This window comes from Oncorhynchus nerka, linkage group LG2 (genome assembly GCF_034236695.1).
Source record: "Oncorhynchus nerka isolate Pitt River linkage group LG2, Oner_Uvic_2.0, whole genome shotgun sequence".
In the NCBI taxonomy this organism is placed as follows: Eukaryota; Metazoa; Chordata; class Actinopteri; order Salmoniformes; family Salmonidae; genus Oncorhynchus; species Oncorhynchus nerka.
This window is the reverse complement of record NC_088397.1, coordinates 94512297-94537281: the sequence shown is the minus strand read 5'-3', so window position 1 is coordinate 94537281 and position 24985 is coordinate 94512297. Positions and strand designations below refer to the sequence as shown.

Sequence of the window (24985 nt, the reverse complement as noted above, 5' to 3'; positions counted from 1 at the left end):
AATGTGCAAAATGTAATCTTTTTCTGAATGCAATGACTCTCCCCGTACAGGACTACGAGGTGAACGAGTGTCTGAAGCAGCTGATGATGTCACTGCTGAGGGCCTATAGATTCTCCCCCATCATCCCAGACTTGGGCTTCCAGGTAGGATGCCACACCCACGGACCATACTCTAGCATACCTGTGGATTTACTTCCTGTCTTAGACTCCGGCCCCCACCCCCTCCATACCATACCTGGGCTGCATTCCAAACACATAAGACATACCCTCTCCCCTCAGCTCTCAAATTAAGTGGACACTTCTGATTTACATGTATTGAGTTGACCACTTGCAGGGAAAGGAGCAAAGGAAATGTCACTCCTTTGTCCCACCGGTTGTGGTTGTCAGTCGTCATGGTACCACCGGTTGTGGTTTTCAGTCGTCATGGTACCACCGGTTGTGGTTTTCAGTCGTCATGGTACCACCGGTTGTGGTTTTCAGTCGTCATGGTACCACCGGTTGTGGTTTTCAGTCGTCATGGAACCACCGGTTGGAACCACCGGTTGTGGTTTTCAGTCGTCATGGAACCACCGGTTGTGGTTTTCAGTCGTCATGGAACCACCGGTTGTGGTTTTCAGTCGTCATGGAACCACCGGTTGTGGTTTTCAGTCGTCATGGAACCACCGGTTGTGGTTTTCAGTCGTCATGGAACCACCGGTTGTGGTTTTCAGTCGTCATGGTACCACCGGTTGTGGTTTTCAGTCGTCATGGAACCACCGGTTGTGGTTTTCAGTCGTCATGGTACCACCGGTTGTGGTTTTCAGTCGTCATGGAACCACCGGTTGTGGTTTTCAGTCGTCATGGAACCACCGGTTGTGGTTTTCAGTCGTCATGGAACCACCGGTAGCGATTGTGTGTGTGGTTTATATGCTCTGCTGTCAATTATGATTGATTTCATATCTTGGCTAGAAGACGAAGCATCCGCGGACATCGAATACTAGCCATCCGACGATATCAGGTAAATCCAAAATGACAGGGAAAGTTTTTTATGCGCTAGCTAACCAAACAAAAACACCATTTACTTTTTACGAGACGTGTTTTTGCCATCATGCATTAGTAGCACCGTCTTTAACTGATTTACGTTTAGTTTTAACTTACACTTGTTGACTTTTCCATATTGACGTTGAGGTTTTAAGTTACGACTGACTCTTCTTAGCGGATGTACAATCATCGCAAATTGAATTATGGGGCGTTTCAGGCCTCGACGTGAACATAATTGTACACTCGCAAACTCGATCACAAATGAGGGCTGATGGGATAACGTTGCCAACTTCCCCTCGCTTAGCTAATTGTTTGGGCCAACGGCAAAGATGGCCGCAGGGATTCCCCCATAAGGCTAAGTGGAGAAGGGTGTGTCCTTTTTTTTTTTTTTTTTTACGTGTTTGAAGCGTAGCCCTGTAATCATTTCCTGTCTCAGAGACTGAGATCAGTCCTTTTGCTGCACTCTCACACACAGGTGAGTCCCATCCTGTCATGTTTGTGTTTTCACAATGGCACCATGTGTAACAGCTGCAGAGGGAGAATTCTCTGTTGTGGGTCCAATGTTTTTATTTTTATTTAGCCCTTATTTTACCAGGTAAGTTTACTGAGAAGACATTGTAAATTACAGCAATGACCTGGGGACATAGTTACAAAGGAGAGGAGGGTGGGTTGAATGAGCCAAATTGTAAGCTATGTATAACAGCAGCAGCGGGAGAGTTTTCAGGTGTGGGTCCACTGTCACACTAGTTCTTAGTTTTAGTAGTGCAATGTACAGGATACGCATGGTGTACCCTGAGTGTGCAAAACATTTAAGAACAGCTGCTCGGTCCATGACGTAGTCTGACCAGGTATATCCAGGTGAAAAGCTATGATCCCTTATTGATGTCACTTGTTAAATCCACTTCAATCAGTGTAGATGAAGGGGAGGAGACTGGTTAAATGACTTTTAAGCCTTGAGACAATTGAGACATCAAATTGATTTATAAAGCCCTTCATACATCAGCTGATATCTCAAAGGGCTGTACAGAAACCCAGCCTAAAACCCCAAACGGCAAGAAATGCAGGTGTAGAAGCACGGTGGCTAGGAAAAACTCCCTAGAAAGGCCAAAACCTAGGAAGAAACCTAGAGAGGAACCAGGCTATGAGGGGTGGCCAGTCCTCTTCTGGCTGTGCCGGGTGGAGATGATAACAGAACATGACAAAGATGTTCAAACGTTCATAGATGACCAACAGGAGATTATAACAGAACATGGCCAAGATGTTCAAACATTCATAGATGACCAACAGGAGATTATAACAGAACATGACCAAGATGTTCAAATGTTCATAGATGACCAACAGGAGATTATAACAGAACATGACCAAGATGTTCAAACGTTCATAGATGACCAACAGGAGATTATAACAGAACATGACCAAGATGTTCAAACGTTCATAGATGACCAACAGGAGATTATAACAGAACATGACCAAGATGTTCAAACGTTCATAGATGACCAACAGGAGATTATAACAGAACATGACCAAGATGTTCAAACGTTCATAGATGACCAGCAGGGTCAAATAATAATAATCAGTTGTCGAGGGTGCAGCAGGTCAGCACCTCAGGAGTAAATGTCATTTGGCTTTTCATAGCCAATCATTGAGAGTATCTCTACCGCTCCTGCTGTCTCTAGAGAGTTGATAACAGCAGGTCTGGGACAGGTAGCACATCCTGTGAACAGGTCAGGGTTCCATAGCCACAGTCAGAACAGTTGAAACTGGAGCAGCAGCACAGCCAGGTGGACTGTGGACAGCAAGAAGTCATCAGGCCAGGTAGTCCTGAGGCATGGTCCTAGGGCTCAGGTCCTCTGAGAGATAATTAGAGAGCATACTTAAATTCACACAGGACAGGAGAAATACTCCAGATAAAACAGACGGATCCTATCCCCCCGACACATAAACTACTGCAGCATAAATATTGGAGGCTGAGACGGGAAGGGTCAGGAGACACTGTGGCCCCATCCGATGATGCCCCCGGACAGGGCCAAACAGGAAGGATATAACCCCACCCACTTTGCCAAAGCACAGCCCCCACACCACTAGAGGGATATCTTCAACCACCAACTTACCATCCTGAGACAAGGCTGAGTGTAGCCCACAAAGACCTCCGCCACGGCACAACCCAAGGGGGGGGGGCGCCAACCCAGGCAGGAAGACCACAGCAGTGACTCAACCCACTCAAGTGACGCACCCCTCCTAGGGATGGCATGGAAGAGCACCAGTAAGCCAGTGACTCAGCCCCTGTAAATAGGGTTAGAGGCAGAGAATCCCAGTGGAGAGAGGGGAACTAGCCAGGCAGAGACGGCAAGGGCAGTTCATTGCTCCCAGTGCCTTTCCGTTCACCTTCACACTCCTGGGCCAGACTACACTCAATCATAGGACCTACTGAAGAGATGAGTCTTCAATAAAGACGAGATGAGTTCTGGATAGTCTGTAGTCCTTGCATCATGCAATGCGGAGTCTGAGTTGTCGAACATCAATTCAAGTTTGAGTCTGTAGTGGCTCTATGCGTCCCTAATGGATTTGTGGGGGGTGGGTGGGTCCTGGGGGGTGGGAGTGGGTGGATCCTGGGGGGGGTCCTGTGGAGTGGGTGGGACCTGGGGAGTGGGTGGGACCTGGGGGGGGTGGGACCTGGGGAGTGGGTGGGACCTGGGGAGTGGGTGGGTCGTACCTGCTTGCCTTGAACGCGTCGCTCCACCGAGTCAGCAGAACAAACCCTGATGACATTGAATGCTGCAGTCCTGCCTCTCAGCACGGATATCTCCGTTCATCCAGGGTTTTTGGTTGGGGTATGTCCGGTTCATGATGATTATTATTGTTATTGTGGGCACATCATCAACACATTTCCTATTGAAGCCTGTGACTGGTAACATATATTCCTCAATGTGGATGGATGAGTCCTGGGTGGATGAATCTTTTTGAACATATTCCAGTCAGCATGAAGGACACAGAGGAGGAGATGATAAACAGTCAATCAGATATCACCTTGGTGTGATATCCATAGTTGCTTAATTCAAAAAGTATCTCGTAAATTAAAAAATTAATAATTTACGACGTTGATGTTTAACCTTTAGATGCGTCAAAGGAGCAGCTGTGTTTGTGAAGGAGTTGGGTGTCTTTCAGTTTGTCCTTGTCATGGTTCAGAGCAGAGAGAGAGAGAGAGTGTGTGTGTGTGTGTGTTTAGGAGTAGGATCTGTTTCATTTCGTCCTTGTCACATTTAGCAGAGGAGAGCTTGTTGAGGTTACAATCTGGGTGAGGTGGTTAAAAATGTCCAGCAGCTCTGCTGTTATTTACTGGGGTGGGGGTGGGGGTTGGTGGGTCCTGGGGGTGGGAGTGGGTTCTAAATACATTTACCGGTACTCCTAGCATCACAATCCGCATCCATCGAAATATTTCAAACAGTCCATAAAGCACTCGGGATGGCCCCCACTGGGGGGTCCTGGGTGGGTTTGGGGTGTGTATATTCAATGTATTGTAATGGTAATTGTGACTGCATATGACTTGTAATTTGTCTTCTATGACTTTCTCCAGATTCACTACCTTCGTTTGACGACAGCTATTCTGCGCCATGAGAAGTCCAGGAAGTATCTGCTCAGCAATGTTCTATATCCTTTCATTGGTTAATGAAGTGCTTATTATGCTTCATAATTATCACACTAAGTCAGGGGTCCCCAAACTTTTTCCTGTGAGGGCCACATAACTTTTCCCTTCTCTGATGGGGGGCCGGTGTCACTTTGTAACAGAAAAAGTGTGACGATCGTAGGGGAGCTTAAAAAATGTATTGTTTTCCAGAAAGCCACACATAACCAAATAACCCTTTCCAGGTTCTTTACAGAAAAAAAGTCAGGAAACAAATAATAACACTATTAATGAAATAAATAATAACTAAATAACCCTCTCTGAGTTCTTCACAGAAAAACAGGAAATAAATAATAACTCTCTCTGGGTTCTTCATAAGAAAAAAAAGCCATGGAACATTAACTTTCTGTCGTGCCATGCACAATCTTAACAGATAAAAGTTCAGCTCAGTTGTCAGAGCAGAATCTCTCTGACACATATGAGCAGTCTCTTAAAGTTCTTGTGTTCCTTCCTTATAATCCTTTTGTAGGTTCCAGTAGGCTTGTAGACACTGCTGTTTGCAGCTCTCTCATCAACTTCCCTGTGAAAACCACAAAAGAAGCAGGTTGAGAAACTGAACTAAGTGATACAGCACCTACACAGCACAATACATTTCACTACCAGTATGGTTGTAAAGATGGATTTTATCCCAGTAGATTTTATTATGATTATACTTGTTTATGCTCAGAATGACTCATTCAAGTCAGAAAAGTGAGCTTACCTATGTATGTTCATCAGTGTGAACTGTGGGCCTGCATCTGGCTGGTGAGAAGTTGAATATCAGGTTCCATTCTAGTTACAGCCAGTCTCAAGCACTGATGCAAATGTTCATCTGTCAATCTTGATCTCATCGGGGTTTTCAGCAGTTTCATGCGAGAAAAGGTTTTCTCGCAGATATACGTGCTGCCAAAAACTGTGGACATTTTCATTGCGTGTTTTTTGATGTTTGGATATGTGTCGTTTGGGAGGGCGGCATAGAAGTCAATGAGACTGTTGGGCTTGAATGCGTCTTTCAGAACATCACAGTTCTGTAACTCAGCCAACTCAAACTGATATGAAGGCTGGGAATAAAAATGAGCAGTTGCGCTTTGTCTTGCACGTCCGTGCTCTCATCCAGTGCTAATGAAAAAAAGTCAAATTCTTTCGTCTTCTGCTGCAGCTGGGCATATACATTACTCCCGATTTCTTCAACGCGTCTGGTGATTGTACTCGCCGACAGACTTACGGCATTAAATGCATCTTTCTTCTCGGGACACACCTCCTCCGCGACAGCATCCATACATTTCTTAACAAACTCTCCGTCAGTGAAAGGCTTACCGCTTCTTGCTATCAGTTTAGCAACCCGAAAGCTGGCCCGAACGGATGCCTGGTTCAGCTGAGCTTGGCGTACAAATGTATTCTGCTGAGATAGTAGTCCACTTTTTAGCTTTGAGAGTTTGTCTGCTCGTATTTGGCCTTGCAAGCTATCGTACTTGTCATAGTGTCGGCGAAGATTGTATTCTTTGAATACCGCCACCGTCTCTTGACAGATGAGACAAACAGCCTTTTCTTTGCATTGAACAAAAAAAAAATAGTTTGTCCACTGCAGGTTAAATACCCTGCATTCTGAATCAATTTTTCTCTTACCTAACCTTTTCGCCATTATTCCGTTCTCTCTTTGACAGGGCCGGGCCTAGGATTTTTTTCTGGAGGCCAAATAGGAAAAAAATTCGATAGCGTCTCTGGTATTGTTCAGAGGCCGGGCCAAATGTGCTGACGGGCCGTATCCGGCCCGCGGGCCGTAGTTTGGTGACCACTGCACTAAGTGGTCATGTACTTGCGATGCATGAGTTTGAGACAGTGTAGTTAGTTATCTCATAAATTTTAAATGCTCTTTAGTTTGTCAGGATAAGATTCTGCCTTGTCACATTCCTTGGACCCCTAAAACGTTCCCGTGTGAAATGTGTTTACAGTATATTTGATTGTCTGTGTAGTCTTCAACTGTGTAATCTTGCACGCTGTGTTGCTTGGTATGTGTAGGATGTTGTCGGGCGTGTGTTGTCTGGCGCGTGGTAGCGTGTTGTCTGGCGCGTGTTAGCGTGTTTTGTCTGGCGCGTGTTAGCGTGTTTTGTCTGGCGCGTGTTAGCGTGTTTTGTCTGGCGCGTGTTAGCGTGTTTTGTCTGGCGCGTGTTAGCGCGTTTTGTCTGGCGCGTGTTAGCGCGTTTTGTCTGGCGCGTGTTTTGTCTGGCGCGTGTTAGCGTGTTGTCTGGCGCGTGTTTTGTCTGGCGCGTGTTAGCGTGTTGTCTGGCGCGTGTTTTGTCTGGCGCGTGTTAGCGTGTTGCGCGCGTGTTTGTTGTCTGGCGCGTGTTAGCGTGTTGTCTAGCGCGTGTTAGCGTTTGTCTGGCGCGTGTTAGCGTGTTGTCTGGCGCGTGTTAGCGTTTTTGTCTGGCGCGTGTTAGCGTGTTTGTCTGGCGCGTGTTAGCGTGTTTGTCTGGCGCGTGTTAGCGTGTTTTGTCTGGGCGTGTTAGCGTGTTGTCTGGCGCGTTTGTCTCTGGCGCGCGTTAGCGCGTTTTGTCTGGCGCGTGTTAGCGTTTGTCTGGCGCGTGTTAGCGTGTTGTCTGGCGCGTGTTTTGTCTGGCGCGTGTTAGCGTGTTGTCTGGCGCGTGTTTTGTCTGGCGCGTGTTAGCGTGTTGTCTGGCGCGTGTTAGCGTGTTGTCTGGCGCGTGTTAGCGTGTTGTCTGGCGCGTGTTAGCGTGTTTTGTCTGGCGCGTGTTAGCGTGTTGTCTGGCACGTGTTAGCGTGTTGTCTGGCACGTGTTAGCGTGTTGTCTGGCGCGTGTTAGCGTGTTTTGTCTGGCGCGTGTTAGCGTGTTGTCTGGCGCGTGTTAGCGTGTTGTGTTAGCGTGTTAGCGTGTTGTCTGGCGGCGTGTTAGCGTGTTGTCGTGTTAGCGTGTTTTGTCACGTGTTAGCGTGTTGTCTGGCACGTGTTAGCGTGTTGTCTGGCACGTGTTAGCGTGTTGTCTGGCACGTGTTAGCGTGTTGTCTGGCACGTGTTAGCGTGTTGTCTGGCGCGTGTTAGCGTGTTGTCTGGCACGTGTTTGCATGTATATAATCTGTATTATCTTTAACTCTCAACACGTTTGATGTTTTGCGCTCAGTGGTGTTCTTCTACATTAAGACTCCTCTCAGGGTGAAGGAGGCGGGACTAGAGGAACTCATCCCCACCACCTGGTGGCCCACACGCTTCGACAAAGAGGTACAGCCTATCACAGCTCTGAAAAGGATGTCCTGATTTGGCTACCATTTTTTTGTTTTGTTTCAGAAGCGCATAACATTTCTAGCTACAAAAAAAGTGTTTGTTTATCCCCATAGATTGGGTTGTTTGCTTGTCCCCATAGGAGATAAACATTTTGCTTCTAGGTAGAGCCCTTTGGAACCTTGTCTCAATGCAGCGTTTCCCAAACTCGGTCCTCGGTACCCAAGGTGTGCACGTTTTGGGTTTGTGCCCCTAGCACTACACAGCTGATTCAAATGATCAAAGCTTGATGATTAGTTGGTCAATTGAATCAGCTGTGTAGTGCTAGGGGCACAAACCAAAAACGTGAACCCCCTTGTGGTCCTGAGGACCGAGTTTAGGGAAACCCTCTGTTAGTGAAAGGGTTCCACTTGGAACTAAAAAAAAAATTATTTTCCAGAGGGGTTTTTCCCCACGGGGACAACTGAAGAATCCTTTATGGTTCTAGGTAGCACTGCTTATTTCTAAGAATGTAACAAAGTGATAACAACAAGATAATACAGTACAATCTGTCCCCTCTCGTGTGACTAGGGAAAGGAGTCTAAAGATGAGAGTGCAGAGGAGAGGCTGAGGCGCCGGGCCTACGAGAGAGGCTGTCAGAGGCTTAAGAAGAGGATCGAGGGTTAGTCATGTCCACTACAAATTCCCCATCACATTTGTCTGCCTGTCTACAGCCAGAAGGGGTTGGGTTTCTCTCTGTGTTCTTCCTTGGGAGCTTTTTTTTCTTTTTTTCCCTCCTTTCGTATGCTTCTGTTTCTGCTTCTGTTTGCTCTCTGTGGTCTAGGCCTGGTTCTGTGAAAGCTCTCTGTGGTCTAGGCCTGGTTCTGTGAAAGCTCTTTGTGGTCTAGGCCTGGTTCTGTGAAAGCTCTCTGTGGTCTAGGCCTGGTTCTGTGAAAGCTCTTTGTGGTCTAGGCCTGGTTCTGTGAAAGCTCTTTGTGGTCTAGGCCTGGTTCTGTGAAAGCTCTTTGTGGTCTAGGCCTGGTTCTGTGAAAGCTCTCTGTGGTCTAGGCCTGGTTCCGTGAAAGCTCTTTGTGGTCTAGGCCTGGTTCCGTGAAAGCTCTTTGTGGTCTAGGCCTGGTTCCTTGAAAGCTCTCTGTGGTCTAGGCCTGGTTCTGTGAAAGCTCTTTGTGGTCTAGGCCTGGTTCTGTGAAAGCTCTCTGTGGTCTAGGCCTGGTTCCGTGAAAGCTCTTTGTGGTCTAGGCCTGGTTCCGTGAAAGCTCTCTGTGGTCTAGGCCTGGTTCTGTGAAAGCTCTTTGTGGTCTAGGCCTGGTTCTGTGAAAGCTCTCTGTGGTCTAGGCCTGGTTCTGTGAAAGCTCTTTGTGGTCTAGGCCTGGTTCTGTGAAAGCTCTTTGTGGTCTAGGCCTGGTTCTGTGAAAGCTCTTTGTGGTCTAGGCCTGGTTCTGTGAAAGCTCTTCTGTGGTGGTGGAGGCCTGGTTCAGATCGTGAAAGCTCTTTGTGGTCTAGGCCTGGTTCCTTGAAAGCTCTCTGTGGTTTAGGCCTGGTTTTAAAGCCCTATGTGGTCTAGGCCTGGTTCTGTGAAAGCTCTCTGTGGTCTAGGCCTGGTTCCGTGAAAGGCTCTTTGTGGTCTAGGCCTGGTTCCTAGTGGTTAGAGTGGAGGGCTCTCTGTGGTCTAGGCCTGGTTCTGGGTGAAAGCTCTTTGTGGTCTAGGCCTGGTTCGGTGAAAGCTCTTTGTGGTCTAGGCCTGGTTCTGTGAAAGCTCTTTGTGGTCTAGGCCTGGTTCTGTGAAAAAAACTTATTATTATGATGCTCTGGCTCAGCTGTGCGGTCTCTTCTGTCCTGACAGTGGTGGAGGAGTTGCAGGTTCAGATCCTGAAGTTGATGCTTAACAACAAGGACAAAGGAACGGTACGTCCCTTTTTGGTTTCCACGTTAATTTTTTAACCAAATAGTTTTTAAACCCCTGAAATGTACATACAGAAAATGTCAACGTTGACACACTTACTCGTTGGAGACGCACTGTTGAGGCCGTTTGCTTCACGAGGAAAGGAACACATGTTAACGGCAGGGGGCGGCAGGGTAGCCTAGTGGTTAGAGTGGAGGGGCGGCAGGGTAGCCTAGTGGTTAGAGCGGAGGGGCGGCAGGGTAGCCTAGTGGTTGGAGCGGAGGGGCGGCAGGGTAGCCTAGTGGTTGGAGTGGAGGGGCGGCAGGGTAGCCTAGTGGTTGGAGCGGAGGGGCGGCAGGGTAGCCTAGTGGTTGGAGCGGAGGGGCGGCAGGGTAGCCTAGTGGTTGGAGCGGAGGGGCGGCAGGGTAGCCTAGTGGTTGGAGCGGAGGGGCGGCAGGGTAGCCTAGTGGTTGGAGCGGAGGGGCGGCAGGGTAGCCTAGTGGTTGGAGCGGAGGGGCGGCAGGGTAGCCTAGTGGTTGGAGCGGCAGGGTAGCCTAGTGGTTGGAGCGGCAGGGTAGCCTAGTGGTTGGAGCGGCAGGGTAGCCTAGTGGTTGGAGCGGCAGGGTAGCCTAGTGGTTGGAGCGGCAGGGTAGCCTAGTGGTTGGAGCGGCAGGGTAGCCTAGTGGTTGGAGCGGCAGGGTAGCCTAGTGGTTGGAGCGGCAGGGTAGCCTAGTGGTTGGAGCGGCAGGGTAGCCTAGTGGTTGGAGCGGAGGGGCTCTTAACTGACTTGCCTCGTTAAATAAAGGTAAAATAAATAAAATAAATGTTCAGGATATCTGGGGGAATCGAAAGTCCACGTGACTGCTGTTGTGTTCTGGTGTCCTCCGATTTTATAATGCAGTTCTTCTACTTCTTCTGTTATAAAACGTCTCCAACTCTCACTGACCATCGCTGCTTCTGTCTCTCACAGGGTGAAGCATCGCGGTACATATTCCTGAATAAGTTCAGGAAGTTTCTACAGGAGAACGCCAGCAACAGAGGGGTAAGAGATGTGTTTCCTGTTTGTGTGTTTCAGCACCCCACAGCGCTGTGTCCTCCAGAATACATGTGTTTCCTGTGTGTTTCAGCACCCCACAGCGCTGTGTCCTCCAGAATACATGGTGTGTTTCCTGCATCGGCTCATCACGGCCGTAAGGAGCTACTGGGACGAAGGGAAGATGAGGAACCCTGGCTGCGTCAGCAGCGACGGTGAGGGAGAGAGGTGTGAGGGAGAGAGGGCGAGGGTGGAGAGAGGGCGAGAGAGGGGGGAGACCGATCAGGATTTTCGTTAGGAAAATGTGGCTCTGGCCATTTCACCAGCAGCATTTAAATTTACCGTACGTTTGATAAATTTACCAGACCCAAATGCATTGGGTGCGTAACCTGATTAGGGTGTCCATCCACAGTGCTCAGAATGACAGATCTCATTTGACATTTTGGTAATTCATATGAACCGAACATGAAACAGCGTGCGTCTTCTCAAATTCCAGATGTGCATTTGAAGATGTTACAATACCTGTCCACATTTTACTTTTCCCTTTGGCCAACAAGACGAGTAACGAACAGCAAAGTCACTAGCTTATGTCTATCTACTAACCCCCCCCCCATAGTAGAAAAGTTTACCTATACTACTGGTCAGCTTGCTGTTCTCTGGGAGAAAGAAATGACCTATTCCAAACTAAATCTGCTACAGTTGCGGGATGATATATTCCAAATTCAAACAATTTGTCTGATGCAACAGATCAGAACGTTTGGTTTACAATGTTGATCAACTCTTATTTCATCACCTCATAAGTGCAGCAATACGCACAAGGAATGTTTTATTTGAATTTTTTTCCCTGTAATGCATCTTGCAAGAAAACACTGTCAAAAGCGCACAGCACATGAGAGCTGTTTCATGAGACGGAGATGAAAAAATCAGTTTGAATTTTCGAAAGAGGGAAGATATAAAGATGCAACAACTAGCACGGGATGCTAATATGACTAGGATTATCATCAACTAGCACGGGATGCTAATATGACTAGGATTATCATCAACTAGCACGGGATGCTAATATGACTAGGATTATCATCAACTAGCACGGGATGCTAATATGACTAGGATTATCATCAACTAGCACGGGATGCTAATATGACTAGGATTATCATCAACTAGCACGGGATGCTAATATGACTAGGATTATCATCTAGCACGGGATGCTAATATGACTAGGATTATCAACAACTAGCACGGGTTGCTAATATGACTAGGATTATCATCAACAACCCGATGCTAATATGACTAGGATTATCATCAACTAGCACGGGATGCTAATATGACTAGGATAATGCCTTTGCCTTCAAGACAATAAAGGAAACCATATAACGTGTGAGAAATAGGCTACTGGTTTCAATGGCATATGGAAGTCTTTAAAATAATTGGCCTATATTTTGGCTACTTTGAAGCCAGGTAAACTTGCTTCCATAATATGTAGTAAAACGTTCCGGATTGAAGTACGTGTTTTCACAATGTCTACTGCCTCCAGCTCATGGGAAGTGGTGTGCGACGCGCGGAAGCCTGCCTACCGTTATGTGTGGAATGGGAAGTGGTCTGCGGAAGCCTGCCTACCGTTATGTGTGGAATGGGAAGTGGTGTGCGACGCGCGGAAGCCTGCCTACCGTTATGTGTGGAATGGGAAGTGGTGTGCGACGCGCGGAAGCCTGCCTACCGTTATGTGTGGAATGGGAAGTGGTGTGCGACGCGCGGAAGCCTGCCTACCGTTATGTGTGGAATGGGAAGTGGTGTGCGACGCGCGGAAGCCTGCCTACCGTTATGTGTGGAATGGGAAGTGGTGTGCGACGCGCGGAAGCCTGCCTACCGTTATGTGTGGAATGGGAAGTGGTGTGCGACGCGCGGAAGCCCGCCTACCGTTATGTGTGGAATGGGAAGTGGTGTGCGGAAGCCCGCCTACCGTTATGTGTGGAATGGGAAGTGTTGTGCGACGCGCGGAAGCCTGCCTGCCGTTATGTGTGGAATGGGAAGTGGTGTGCGACGCGCGGAAGCCTGCCTACCGTTATGTGTGGAATGGGAAGTGGTGTGCGACGCGCGGAAGCCTGCCTGCCGTTATGTGTGGAATGGGAAGTGGTGTGCGACGCGCGGAAGCCTGCCTGCCGTTATGTGTGGAATGGGAAGTGGTGTGAGCCGCCTACCGTTATGTGTGGAATGGGAAGTGGGAAGCCTGCCTACCGTTATGTGTGGAATGGGAAGTGGTGTGCGACGCGCGGAAGCCTGCCTACCGTTATGTGTGGAATGGGAAGTGGTGTGCGACGCGAGGAAGCCTGCCTACCGTTATGTGTGGAATGGGAAGTGTGGAATGGGAAGTGTGCTCCAAATTGTATCTCCTTTTTAGTCTTGGCTATCTAAACTGTTTTTGAAAGGTGACAATATGGTGAGCAAAAATGATTCATCTTTAACCACTTCAGTAAATCATTTTTAAAGGACCATTTTAGATTTGAAGATTTGTGACCTACATTTCAGAAAATATTCCTCAAATGTGACATTGGCGTTACCATCGTTGGCGTTACCATCGTTGGCGTTATCATGGTAGGCGTTACCATCGTTGGCGTTACCATCGTTGGCGTTACCATCGTTGGCGTTACCATCGTTGGCGTTACCATCGTAGGCGTTACCATCGTTGGCGTTATCATGGTAGGCGTTACCATCGTTGGCGTTACCATCGTTGGCGTTACCATCGTTGGCGTTACCATCGTTGGCGTTACCATCGTTGGCGTTACCATCGTTGGCGTTATCATGGTAGGCGTTACCATCGTTGGCGTTACCATCGTTGGCGTTACCATCGTTGGCGTTATCATGGTAGGCGTTACCATCGTTGGCGTTATCATCGTTGGCGTTATCATGGTAGGCGTTACCATCGTTGGCGTTACACAATGTTATCATAATGGTAGAAATGATTTAAAGTCATTAAGCCATATTAGTTATATTAACTAATTACCATATTAGTTGATTTAGAATGGGGAAAATGTACCCACAGTAATATTTTATTTTGATATAAAATCAAAACGAAATGCCCAAATGCCACTGTAATTCAAGAACGACCCAACTTCAAACTTCGAGCGGAGGAATTCAACAGCCCAATGTCAAGTTGCTTCTATTATACCAACAGTGGGATAATGCACGATTTGGAGGAGCGTTCAAAGCCCTCAAAGCTGATCTTGGACCAGTGTGTCTAGGGCAAACCCTTACGGCTGAGCTAGAATACAATGTCAATTTACTTCTATTAAAGGGATACTTCAGGCTTTTGGCAAATCAAATCAAATTGTATTTGTCACAGACACATGGTTAACAGATGTTAATGCGAGTGTAGCGAAATGCTTGTGCTTCTAGTTTCTGACCATGCAGTAATAACCAACGAGTAACCTAACAATTCCACAACAGCTACCTTATAGACACAAGTGTAAAGGGATAAAGAACATAAACATATATGAGTGAGTGATGGTACAGAACGGCATAGGCAAGATGCAGTAGATGGTATAGAGTACAGTATATACATATGAGATGAGTAATGTAGGGTATGTAAACATTATATAAAGTGGCATTGTTTAAAGTGGCTAGTGATACATTTTTTTACATAAATTTTCCCATTATTAAAGTGGCTGGAGTTGAGTCAGTATGTTGGCAGCAAGACACTCAATGTTAGTGGTGGCTGTTTAACAATTGAAACCCTTCATGAGACTGGGGAAGTTTGAAGGAAGTTGTTAACTAGTGTTAGCATGCTAGCTGTTACCATATACTTCTAATCATTGCCCTAACGCTAGTTAGCTTTGTCTTGAATTTGACTTGCCACTGTCTGTACGAACCCTGTCCTGTACTAAACACTCTGCTCACTTTTCCCCTGTACACATTATACTCTTAGCCAACTACATGAAGGGCATCTCGTCCCCTGGTATTAATAGGACATGGGAGATATTTCACAGAAAAGCTTTTCCTAAGCCATGTGTCCTTTATAAAAATAAAAAATCCCCCCCTCATCCTATTGCTCAGGGGACTGAATTTATGATTATCTTAATTACTTTACGGGTAATTACCCACGATAGCCCTGTCTTCATCTACCATCTCAATGGTAATGCTAATTATTTTCTCCTTCTCTCCTCTCTTCCCCTCCTCTCCCTCTCCAGAGGCCTATGTTCCGCCTCAGCTCTTCTACAATGGGAAGGTGGACTACTTTGACCTGCAGCGACTTGGAGGCCTTCTCTCTCATCTGAAGAAAACCCTCAAAGGTTTGAAATAACAGTCTTCTACTTTTCTTTTGATCCAGAGAAATACGTCCAAAAGAATGCTATTGACTGAAAAGAGTTTTAAAGCTAGAATTCTGAAAAGAGTTTTAAAGCTAGAATTCTGAAAAGAGTTCTAAAGCTAGAATTCTGAAAAGAGTTCTAAAGCTAGAATTCTGAAAAGAGTTCTAAAGCTAGAATTCTGAAAAGAGTTCTAAAGCTAGCGTGCTGACAAGAGTTCTAAAGCTAGCGTGCTGAAAATAATGTGGTTTTGATATGGATGTACTTGGTTTGATAAGGAAATGTGTTAATAAGTTCACCCACTTTCAGGAATTATATCAGCTCAAGACAAGTTCTCAAATCCCTCTGACACAGCGTTATACAGAAATGGCTTTGAGAATAGAGGCAAGTCTGAAATGTTCCCGATTCCCTATGAAATGAACTTGTTTTGTCCCAAGCCACATACAGTAGTGCACTATTAGTGTTTTTTGAGGTCGTTTCAGTTTTCTCTCCCTATCCCAGTCAGCTTTCCCCACTTGCTTCAAGATGTCCACCATTGTTCCTGTATCCCAGAAAGCGAAGGTAACTGAACTAAATGACTATCGCCCCGTAGCACTCACTTCTGTCATCCTGAAGTGCTTTGGGAGGCTAGTTAAGGATCACCTCCCGCATCTTACCCGACACCCTGGACACACTACAATTTGCATACCGCCCCAACAGATCCACAGACGACTCCATCGCGCCGTACAGGAGGAATGCTGTTCATTGACTCCAGCTCAGCCTTCAACACCCTGAGTCTGAATCCCTACCTGTGATACTGCACTGTCCGCAACCGCAGGCTCTCTAGAGGTGCGGTCAGCCCAACGTATCACCCGGGGGCACACTGCCTGTCCTCCAGGACATCTACAGTACCCGGTGTCTTTATGTCCAAGAAGATGATCAAGGACCTCCGCCACCCGAGTCATAGCCTGATCACGGAGATGGTACAGGTGCATCAAGCCTCCAGACCCGTCAGGCTGTTACGTAGTGACCATTAGCCGTCCTCCGCCCAGGGCCCTGCCCTGAACCTTAGTCACTGTTACTAGCTGGTACTCTACCCTGCACCTAAGAGACTACTGTCCTATGTATATAGTCACCATTAGCCGGCCTCCGCCCAGGGCCCTGCCCTGAACCTTAGTCACTGTTACTAGCCAGCTCAGCTAACACCCGGTACTCTACCCTGCACCTAAGAGACTACTGTCCTATGTATATAGTCACCATTAGCCGTCCTCCGCCCAGGGCCCTGCCCTGAAACTTAGTCACTGTTACTAGCCAGCTCGGCTAACACCCGGTACTCTACCCTGCACCTAAGAGACTACTGTCCCATGTATATAGTCACCATTAGCCGTCCTCCGCCCAGGGCCCTGCCCTGAACCTTAGTCACTGTTACTAGCCAGCTCGGCTAACACCCGGTACTCTACCCTGCACCTAAGAGACTACTGTCCCATGTATATAGTCACCATTAGCCGTCCTCCGCCCAGGGCCCTGCCCTGAACCTTAGTCACTGTTACTAGCCAGCTCAGCTAACACCCGGTACTCTACCCTGCACCTAAGAGACTACTGTCCCATGTATATAGTCATTGAACACTGGTCACTGGAATAATGTTTACATACTGTTTTACCTAACTTATGTGTGTGTGTGTATACTGTATTCTTGTCAAGGCTCATCCTAGATAACTACTGCTGTACACACCTTTTCTATTCATGTACTGTTTAGGGTTGAATAGTGGGAACCGGGTTACTGAGATTTTAAAGCCCAAACCCTTTTCCCGGGTATAAATAATTGCGAGAAACCGATTAAAAAAATAAATAAAAAAATAGTTCATTTATTTAAATGAACAGCATGACGTGACAGGAACTGTTCAATAATATGCAATGTCTAAATCGGACTTCTCTACTGGCTACGGCTTTCAGTCTGCTATTTGCATGATCAATAGTCAACGCTCAGGTTGGGGACATTGAGTGCAGTTCACAATGCATGTATCATCTCATCATGGTAATTGTTTTTCTCTTGTGACAGAGAGGCCTACATTTGCTGCAGCATAGCCTATGCTATCACTCTCGATCGCATGTTCTCTCTTCTCTTCCTCGCTGTGTCTACCCTCCCCCCACCAGATATCTCTATATAATGACGAGATGCTCATGTCTCTGCCCTAAAAATGGGAGGAGTTGTCCCGAAGGAAGACAGGCGGCAAGTTAAGGTCCAAAATAAACCCATAGAAACGCATTGGGCTTGTTTTGTATAGATTTTTGGCGAGATTGAAATCTCTCACTACTTGTATTTATTAGGGATCCCCATTAGTTCCTGTCAAGGCAGCAGCTACTCTTCCTAGGGTTTATTATGGATCCCCATTAGTTCCTGCCAAGGCAGCAGCTACTCTTCCTGGGGTTTATTATGGATCCCGATTAGTTCCTGCTAAGGCAGCAGCTACTCTTCCTGGGGTTTATTATGGATCCCCATTAGTTCCTGTCAAGGCAGCAGCTACTCTTCCTGGGGTTTATTATGGATCCCCATTAGTTCCTGCCAAGGCAGCAGCTACTCTTCCTGGGGTTTATTATGGATCCCCATTAGTTCCTGCCAAGGCATCAGCTACTCTTCCTGGGGTTTATAATGGATCCCCATTAGTTCCTGTCAAGGCAGCAGCTACTCTTCCTGGGGTTTATTATGGATCCCCATTAGTATCTGCCAACGCAGCAGCTACTCTTCCAGGGGTTTATTATGGATCCCTATTTGTTCCTGCCGTTTGAAACGCTATTAGCACGCGCTAACTAGCTAGCCATTTCACTTCGGTTACACCAGCCTCATCTCAGGAGTTGATAGGCTTGAAGTCATAAACAGCGCAATGTTTTTGAGGCACAACGAAGAGCTGCTGGCAAAACGCACGAAAGTGCTGTTTGAATGAATGTTTACGCGCCTGCTTCTGCCTACCACCGCTCAGTCAGATACTTAGATACTTGTATGCTCAGTCAGATTATATGCAACGCAGGACACACTAGATAAAATCTAGTAATAGCATCAATAATGATTATGATTGATTGTTTTTTATAAGAAGTTTAATGCTAGCTAGCAATTTACCTTGGCTTACTGCATCCGCGTAACAGGCAGTCTCCTTGTGGAGTGCAACGAGAGCGAGCCAGGTCATTATTGCGCTGGACTAGTTAACTGTAAGGTTGCAAGATTGAATCACCCGGGCTGACAACGTGAAAATCTATCATTCTGCCCCTGAAACAGTTAACCCACCGTTCGTTCCTAGACCGAAAATAAGAATGTGTTTTTAACTGACATGCCTAGTTAAATAAAGGTGTAAAAAAATATATAAAAAAAAAATAATAATTGGCAAAATCGGTGTCCAAAAATACAGATTTCCGATTGTTATGAAAACTTGAAATCGGCCCTAATTAATCAGCCGTTCCGATTAATCGGTCGACCTCTAGTTCAGAGTAGTGATGCTAGTCGGGCGAGTGCGGGCAGCAATCGGTTGAAGAGCATGCATTTAGTGTTACTTGCATTTAAAAAGCAGTTGGAGGCCACGGAAGGAGTGTTTGGCATTGAAGCCCATTTGTAGTTTTATTAACAGTGTCCAAAGAAGGGCCAGAGGAAAACAGAATGGTGTTGTCTGCATGGAGGTGGATCAGAGAATCGCCAGCAGCAAGAGCGACATCATTGATGTATACAGAGAAAAGAGTTGGCCTGAGAATTGAACCCTGTGTCACCCCCATAGAGACTGCCAAAGGTACGGACAACAGGCCCTCCGATGTGACACAATGAACTCTGTCTGAGAAGTAGTTGGTGAACCAGGCGAGTCAGTCACTTGAGGAACCAAGACTGTTGAGTCTGCCGATAAGAATGTGGTGATTGACAGAGTCAAAAGCCTTGGCCAGGACGTTGAATACAGCTGCACAGTATTGTCTCTTATTGATGGCGGTTATGATATCGTTTAGGACCTTGAGCGACATCATTGATATAAACAGAGAAAAGAGTCGGCCCGAGAATTGAACCCTGTGTCACCCCCATAGTTACTGTCCGGACAACAGGCCCTCAGAGTTCAGTTTGTCAAAACGATCTGAGAAGTAGTTGGTGAACCAGGCGAGGCAGTCATTTGAGAAACCAAGGCTATTGAGACTGACGATTTAGAATGTGGTGATTGACAGAGTCGAAAGCCTTGGCTTGGTCGATGAATACAGCTGCGCAGTATTGTCTCTTATTGATGGCGGTTATGATATCGTTTAGGACCTTGAGCGTGGCTGAGGTGCACCTATGACCAGCTCGGAAACCAGATTGCGTAGTGAAGGTTCGGTGGGATTCAAAATGGTCGGTGATCTGTTTGTTAACTTGGCTTTCGAAGATTTTTAGAAAGGCAGGCCAGGATGGATATAGGTTTAAAACAGTTTGGTTTTAGAGTGCCTCCCCCTTTGAAGAGGGAAATGACTGCGGCAGCTTTCCAATCTTTGGGGATCTCAGACGATACGAAAGAGAGGTTGAACAGGCTAGTAATAGGGGTTGCAACAATTTCAGCGGATAATTTTTGAAAGAGATGGTCCAGATTGTCTAGCCCAGCTGATTTGTAGGGATCCAGATTTTGCAACTCTTTCAGATCATCAGCTGTCTGGATTTGGGTGAAGGAGTAGCATGGGGAGCTTGGGCAAGTTCCTGCAGGGTGTGCAGAGCTGTTGGTAGGGGTAGCCAGGTGGAAAGCATAGCCAGCCGTAGAATAATGCTGTTTGAAATGATCGACTACTGTAGATTTATTGGTGGTGACAGTGTTTCCTAGCCTCAGTGCAGTGGGCAGCGGGGAGGAGGTGCTCTTATTCTCCATGGACTTTACAGTGTCCCAAAACGCTTTGGATGTGAAGCCATAACACATACGTTTTTTTCCATCAGCAGACTATGATCAATGATGTTATAAGCCACATTGAAGTCTAACAAAACAGCCCCCACAATTATTTTTTTTTAATCATCAATTTCTCTCAGCCAATCATCAGTCATTTGTTTAAGTGCTCTGCTTGTTGATTGGCCTTCCCTATGAGCTGAGTCTGTCAGTTTAAGTGCTCTGCTTGTTGATTGGCCTTCCCTATGAGCTGAGTCTGTCAGTTTAAGTGCTCTGCTTGTTGATTGTCCTTCTCTATGAGCTGAGTCTGTCAGTTTAAGTGCTCTGCTTGTTGATTGGCCTTCCCTATGAGCTGAGTCTGTCAGTTTAAGTGCTCTGGTTGTTGATTGTCCTTCCCTATGAGCTGAGTCTGTCAGTTTGTTTACTGTAAAATAGCATTCACCACTTCCACTCCGCCCACACAGACCGGACAAGTAGGCGCGCAATGTATTATGGTCATTGTAGTTAGTTTAGCGCAGAAAACGTGCTGATTTTGTCAAATATTGGCCTGTTGGAAACTATAACGCCCTACTACATCGGCACAGTTGATTTGATTTTATCTCAAGAGACACTTGCGCTTACAGAACATTGGTTAATTAGTAAAAAAGTTCTATACAAAAATAACATTTTGGTTAATTACTTAGCACTATATAGTGCCCCACAGTGGACACGTCGTAATACCTATAAAACCTAGCAATCACAGAACTGGTTCCAATCATTTTTTCCCACCATTTTTTAAATGTAACCTTTTCAAACCGAATCTGTGTTAAATGGAGACTTTCCCTGGCGTGACGTTTTGATAGATTTAAAAAGCTATCTCAGACAAGGTGACTTTTATCAAAACAGTGGTTCCTTCTTTTAATAGTTATGTCATACTGCATCACACCTTGCGGGCTGCTGCAGCATTCTGTGGCACGTTATTTAATTGTCAGCCATTTTTTTCTGTTAGTGCTAGTTTGACCACTAGAGGGCATCTTTGAGAAGTATTTGATAGTCTTCCATATTGGCATTACCGGAGAATTTAAAACCTTTTCTGTAAGGATAAGAGCGTCTGCTAAATGACTTAAATGTAAATGTAAATGTAATAACATACTATTTGGGATTGATTTTAAGAAATTTAGCTTAATTAATTTGATTAATATTATGGGGTTTCTATTCGGAGAAAACCGAAACCCTCATTGTTTCCGTTTGGATGGAATGGAAAATATGGCGCTGTACAACGTGACAGTCGGGAGTAGGCTACAGGATTAGAGGATTCTACATTGTTTGCCTTCATTAGACAAATTTGTTCCAATATTTCTGTAAATGAGTGATATTTATTGCCATAGTAATTTGTTATGGATCCGTAACTAAATCAACGTCTGCATTTGAAAGAGTATTTTTATCATCATTTTATTAACGAAAGCATAAAGATGATGATGGACTGTGCAATATGCTTTTACATTTTGGATTTGAAAGCATTTTGAAGTTATAAGCCACCTTCATTTGTTAATTAGGTTACTGTGCAGTGTGACAAATAAACATAGCCTACAGTACATACTGTAGTAAACATGAGAAAGTGCCTAATTCCTTAAAAAAGGGAGATCAGGCCATGTCCAGACTTTCTCCGTGACCTCAAGTACTCATTAACTCTGTCTTTAATGCTTTTTCGTGTTGCATCAGTCATGGACATAAACTACTGAGAAATAGACTCCAATTAAGCCCTCTTGTTGTTTTGTAAAGTCACATTAAAATTAAGATTGCATTGCTGCTCTGGTGTAGGTTTTCTCCATCTGTTGGTGTGCAAAACTTGCATAACAAGTTAGCTATATTTTCAGCACTGTTCACCTCCTATTGATTGTGCTGCAGTTGCTGCAAGTTTTTATTATTTTTTTCATTTTGATTTAAATGTAGCCTTTATTTCACTAGGCAAGTCGGGGAAGAACAAATTGTTATTTGCAGTGACGGCCTACATCAGCCAAACCAGGATGTCACTGGGCCAATTGTGCGCCGCCCTTTGGCACTCCCAATCACGGTCGGATGTGATACGGCCTGTATTCGAACCGGGGACTGTAGTAATGCCACTTGCACTGAGATGCAGTGCCTTAGACCGCTACGCCACTCGTGAGCCATGAACTATAGATCTATGTCCCAGTTTAGTAATCATAGAGCACCATAATGAACTATGTCCCAGGTTAGTAATCATAGTTACTATGGTGATCTGTGTCCACTGTGTGTGAACGATGGAAGAGTATGTGTGGTCACTTAGGTCTGTTCGTCAACCAGTATTGGGACCATTTTAGACGGTGGTCACTTAGGTCTGTGCATCAACCAGTATTGGGACCATTTTAGACTGTGGTCACTTAGGTCTGTGCATCAACCAGTTGGGACCATTGGAGACTTGGGATGCATGTTCCCCAAGTTCCAGGGGGGGGGGGGTGTATTTGAGATACTTTTTGAAAACACACTCCTGCTTTTCAGGAAGTCTGGTATCTGCTAACATGCTAGCAGACCAAATAAGGAGAATAGTGTTCCAGGTTGAAACAGCTGATCTAGTTGAGAGGTGATGAGACTCAGGCACACCCATTGGTTCTGGAATAAAGAAGGTGCAAATAAGGTTTACAATTTGGCATCAATAACATGACAGTAATTCTACCTAAAAAACAAACATCAATAACATGACAGTAATGCTACCTAAAAAAAAAAACATCAATAACATGACGACAGTAATTCTACCTCAAAAATAAATGTTTGAATACCCAATACATTTTAAAACCTCCATAGCAGATAGGACTAAATAAGACGACATAACCTTGTCTACTAGCTATACTAATGATCTGCTGTCCAGAGGGTACCAGCTAACAGATCAATGTCTTCCCGCAGTAAAGTAAACCTCTCAAAACGCCAGACCAAAATAATACCGCTAGCTAGGGTCAAGTAGTACTTGAAGTAGGCTACCGTCCCTTCACCCACATACATAAACAAACATTATCAAGAACGTCTAGCTTCACCAAGTTAGCTAGCTATTTAACTAGAAAGCTGGACTTGTTTTTTATAAATTGTATAAATTAAATCATGCATTTAAAATGGCTACTTTAGGAAGCATTGTCCAGATCATTATGGGCCCTGTTGAGTGACGTGATTCTTGAGACAAGCATTTATAGTTCTGTATGGTAGCCACATTAGCAGCTAATTAGCGTTACATTTTTGGGAGGTAAACACAGGCGACTATATTGACAAAAGTCACCTTGTCAGAGAGCGATTTACACTTATCAAAGCGTCAGGCCAGGGTACACAAAACACAGCCCTTATTGAAGTGTTTCTAAAATCCACATGAATGGTGGAAAAACGAACCTTTTCCTTCCTAGGTTTTATGGGTATTATGACTCGTACTGTAGTACTCTATAGGGAATAGTGTGCTGCCTATGAGAACCACTAGAGGGAGTTGTACTCTTTGTCCTTCCCTACCACAAAATGCCTGTTTCCAGCTCTATGGAGCAGTCTAACAGTGGCTTTTACTGCTTCAATCTGAGGCCTTGTGGAAAGCTTGATTTAAAAAAAAAAAAAAAAAAAAAGTACAATGGACAATTAAGTGCTCTTATTTTAGTGCTTGTCGGAAGCCTTGTGGATACACAGGAAGTGGTTGTTGTGATCATCTCGGACAAGTTTATACGAGGATAAAGATTTTTTTAATGAAGTATTTAGGCTGCGTGGTTGTGGTGAAACACAGTGCCTTGATAGCCAAGGAGAAGAGTAGAGTGGAATATCTTGTACTCCCCTTTAATGAAATAAGCTGAGCTTTAAATCGTGCCTGTTTTTTTTTTTACAATGTATTTCCCATCCAATGTGTTTATGCTTCCAGGAAGAAGACTGCCCGGCTGCGTTGATTTTGTGTAGTGAGGAAACAAGTTGGGTTTCCAGGGTTCCATGGCCGTTGATTTAGAGGGAACGCGTGGCGGGGTCTGTTGGAGGGGTGTGTGTGTGTGTGTGTGTGTATGGCGGGGTCTGTAGGGGGGGGGGTGTATGGCGGGGGTCTGTAGGGGGTGTGTGTGTATGGCGGGGGTCTGTGTGTGTGTGTGTGTGTGTGTGTGTGTGTGTGTGTGTGTATGGCGGGGGTCTGTAGGGGGGTGTATGGCGGGGGTCTGTAGGTGGGGGGGTGTGTATGGCGGGAGTCTGAGGCCCATTGTGGTGCTGTTCATCCACTGTCATCACCTCGTGTTTCAGCAAGTATCTTTACACAATGACTGGAAGCTGAAAATGTCCCAGTTCTTCCATGGCCTGCTTACAAACCAGACATGTCACCCATTGAGCATGTTTGGGATGCTCTGGATCGACGTGTACAACAGAGCGTTCCAGTTTCCACCAATAACCAGAAACTACGCACAGCCATTGAAGAACAGTGGGAGAACATTTCACAGGCCACAATCAACAGCCTGATCAACTCTATGTGAAGGAGATGTGTCGCGCTGCATGAGGCAAATTGTAGTCACACCAGATACTGACTGTTTTTGATGGACGCCCGCATTTGACCAACAGATGCACATCTCCACTTTAGTGGAGGAGGAGGAGCAGCTCGACCACTTCAGAGGAGGAGGAGCAGCTCAACCACTTCAGAGGAGGAGGAGGAGGAGGAGCAGCTCAACCGCTTTAGTGGAGGAGGAGGAGGAGCAGCTCAACCGCTTTAGTGGAGGAGGAGGAGCAGCTCAACCACTTCAGTGGAGGAGGAGGAGGAGGAGGAGCAGCTCAACCGCTTTAGTGGAGGAGGAGGAGGAGGAGGAGGAGGAGGAGGAGCAGCTCAACCGCTTCAGTGGAGGAGGAGGAGGAGGAGGAGGAGGAGGAGCAGCTCAACCGCTTTAGTGGAGGAGGAGGAGCAGCAGCTCAACCGCTTTAGTGGAGGAGGAGGAGCAGCAGCTCAACCACTTTAGTGGAGGAGGAGGAGGAGCAGCTCAACCGCTTTAGTGGAGGAGGAGGAGCAGCTCAACCACTTTAGTGG

General features: G+C 46.1%; 1 protein-coding gene across 1 annotated transcript in view; it reads left to right on the top strand.

Moving 5' to 3' along the window:
* Positions 1-24985, top strand: part of LOC115131901 (E3 ubiquitin-protein ligase RNF123) — a 296244-nt gene that overhangs the window by 18389 nt on the left and 252870 nt on the right. Inside the window, exons 13-20 of the mRNA XM_065004357.1 lie at positions 51-143; positions 4594-4667; positions 7797-7914; positions 8485-8575; positions 9758-9819; positions 10767-10838; positions 10924-11044; positions 15011-15112. Of these exons, the coding sequence (XP_064860429.1) occupies positions 51-143; positions 4594-4667; positions 7797-7914; positions 8485-8575; positions 9758-9819; positions 10767-10838; positions 10924-11044; positions 15011-15112 (733 nt within the window). The remainder of the gene's footprint in view (positions 1-50; positions 144-4593; positions 4668-7796; positions 7915-8484; positions 8576-9757; positions 9820-10766; positions 10839-10923; positions 11045-15010; positions 15113-24985) is intronic.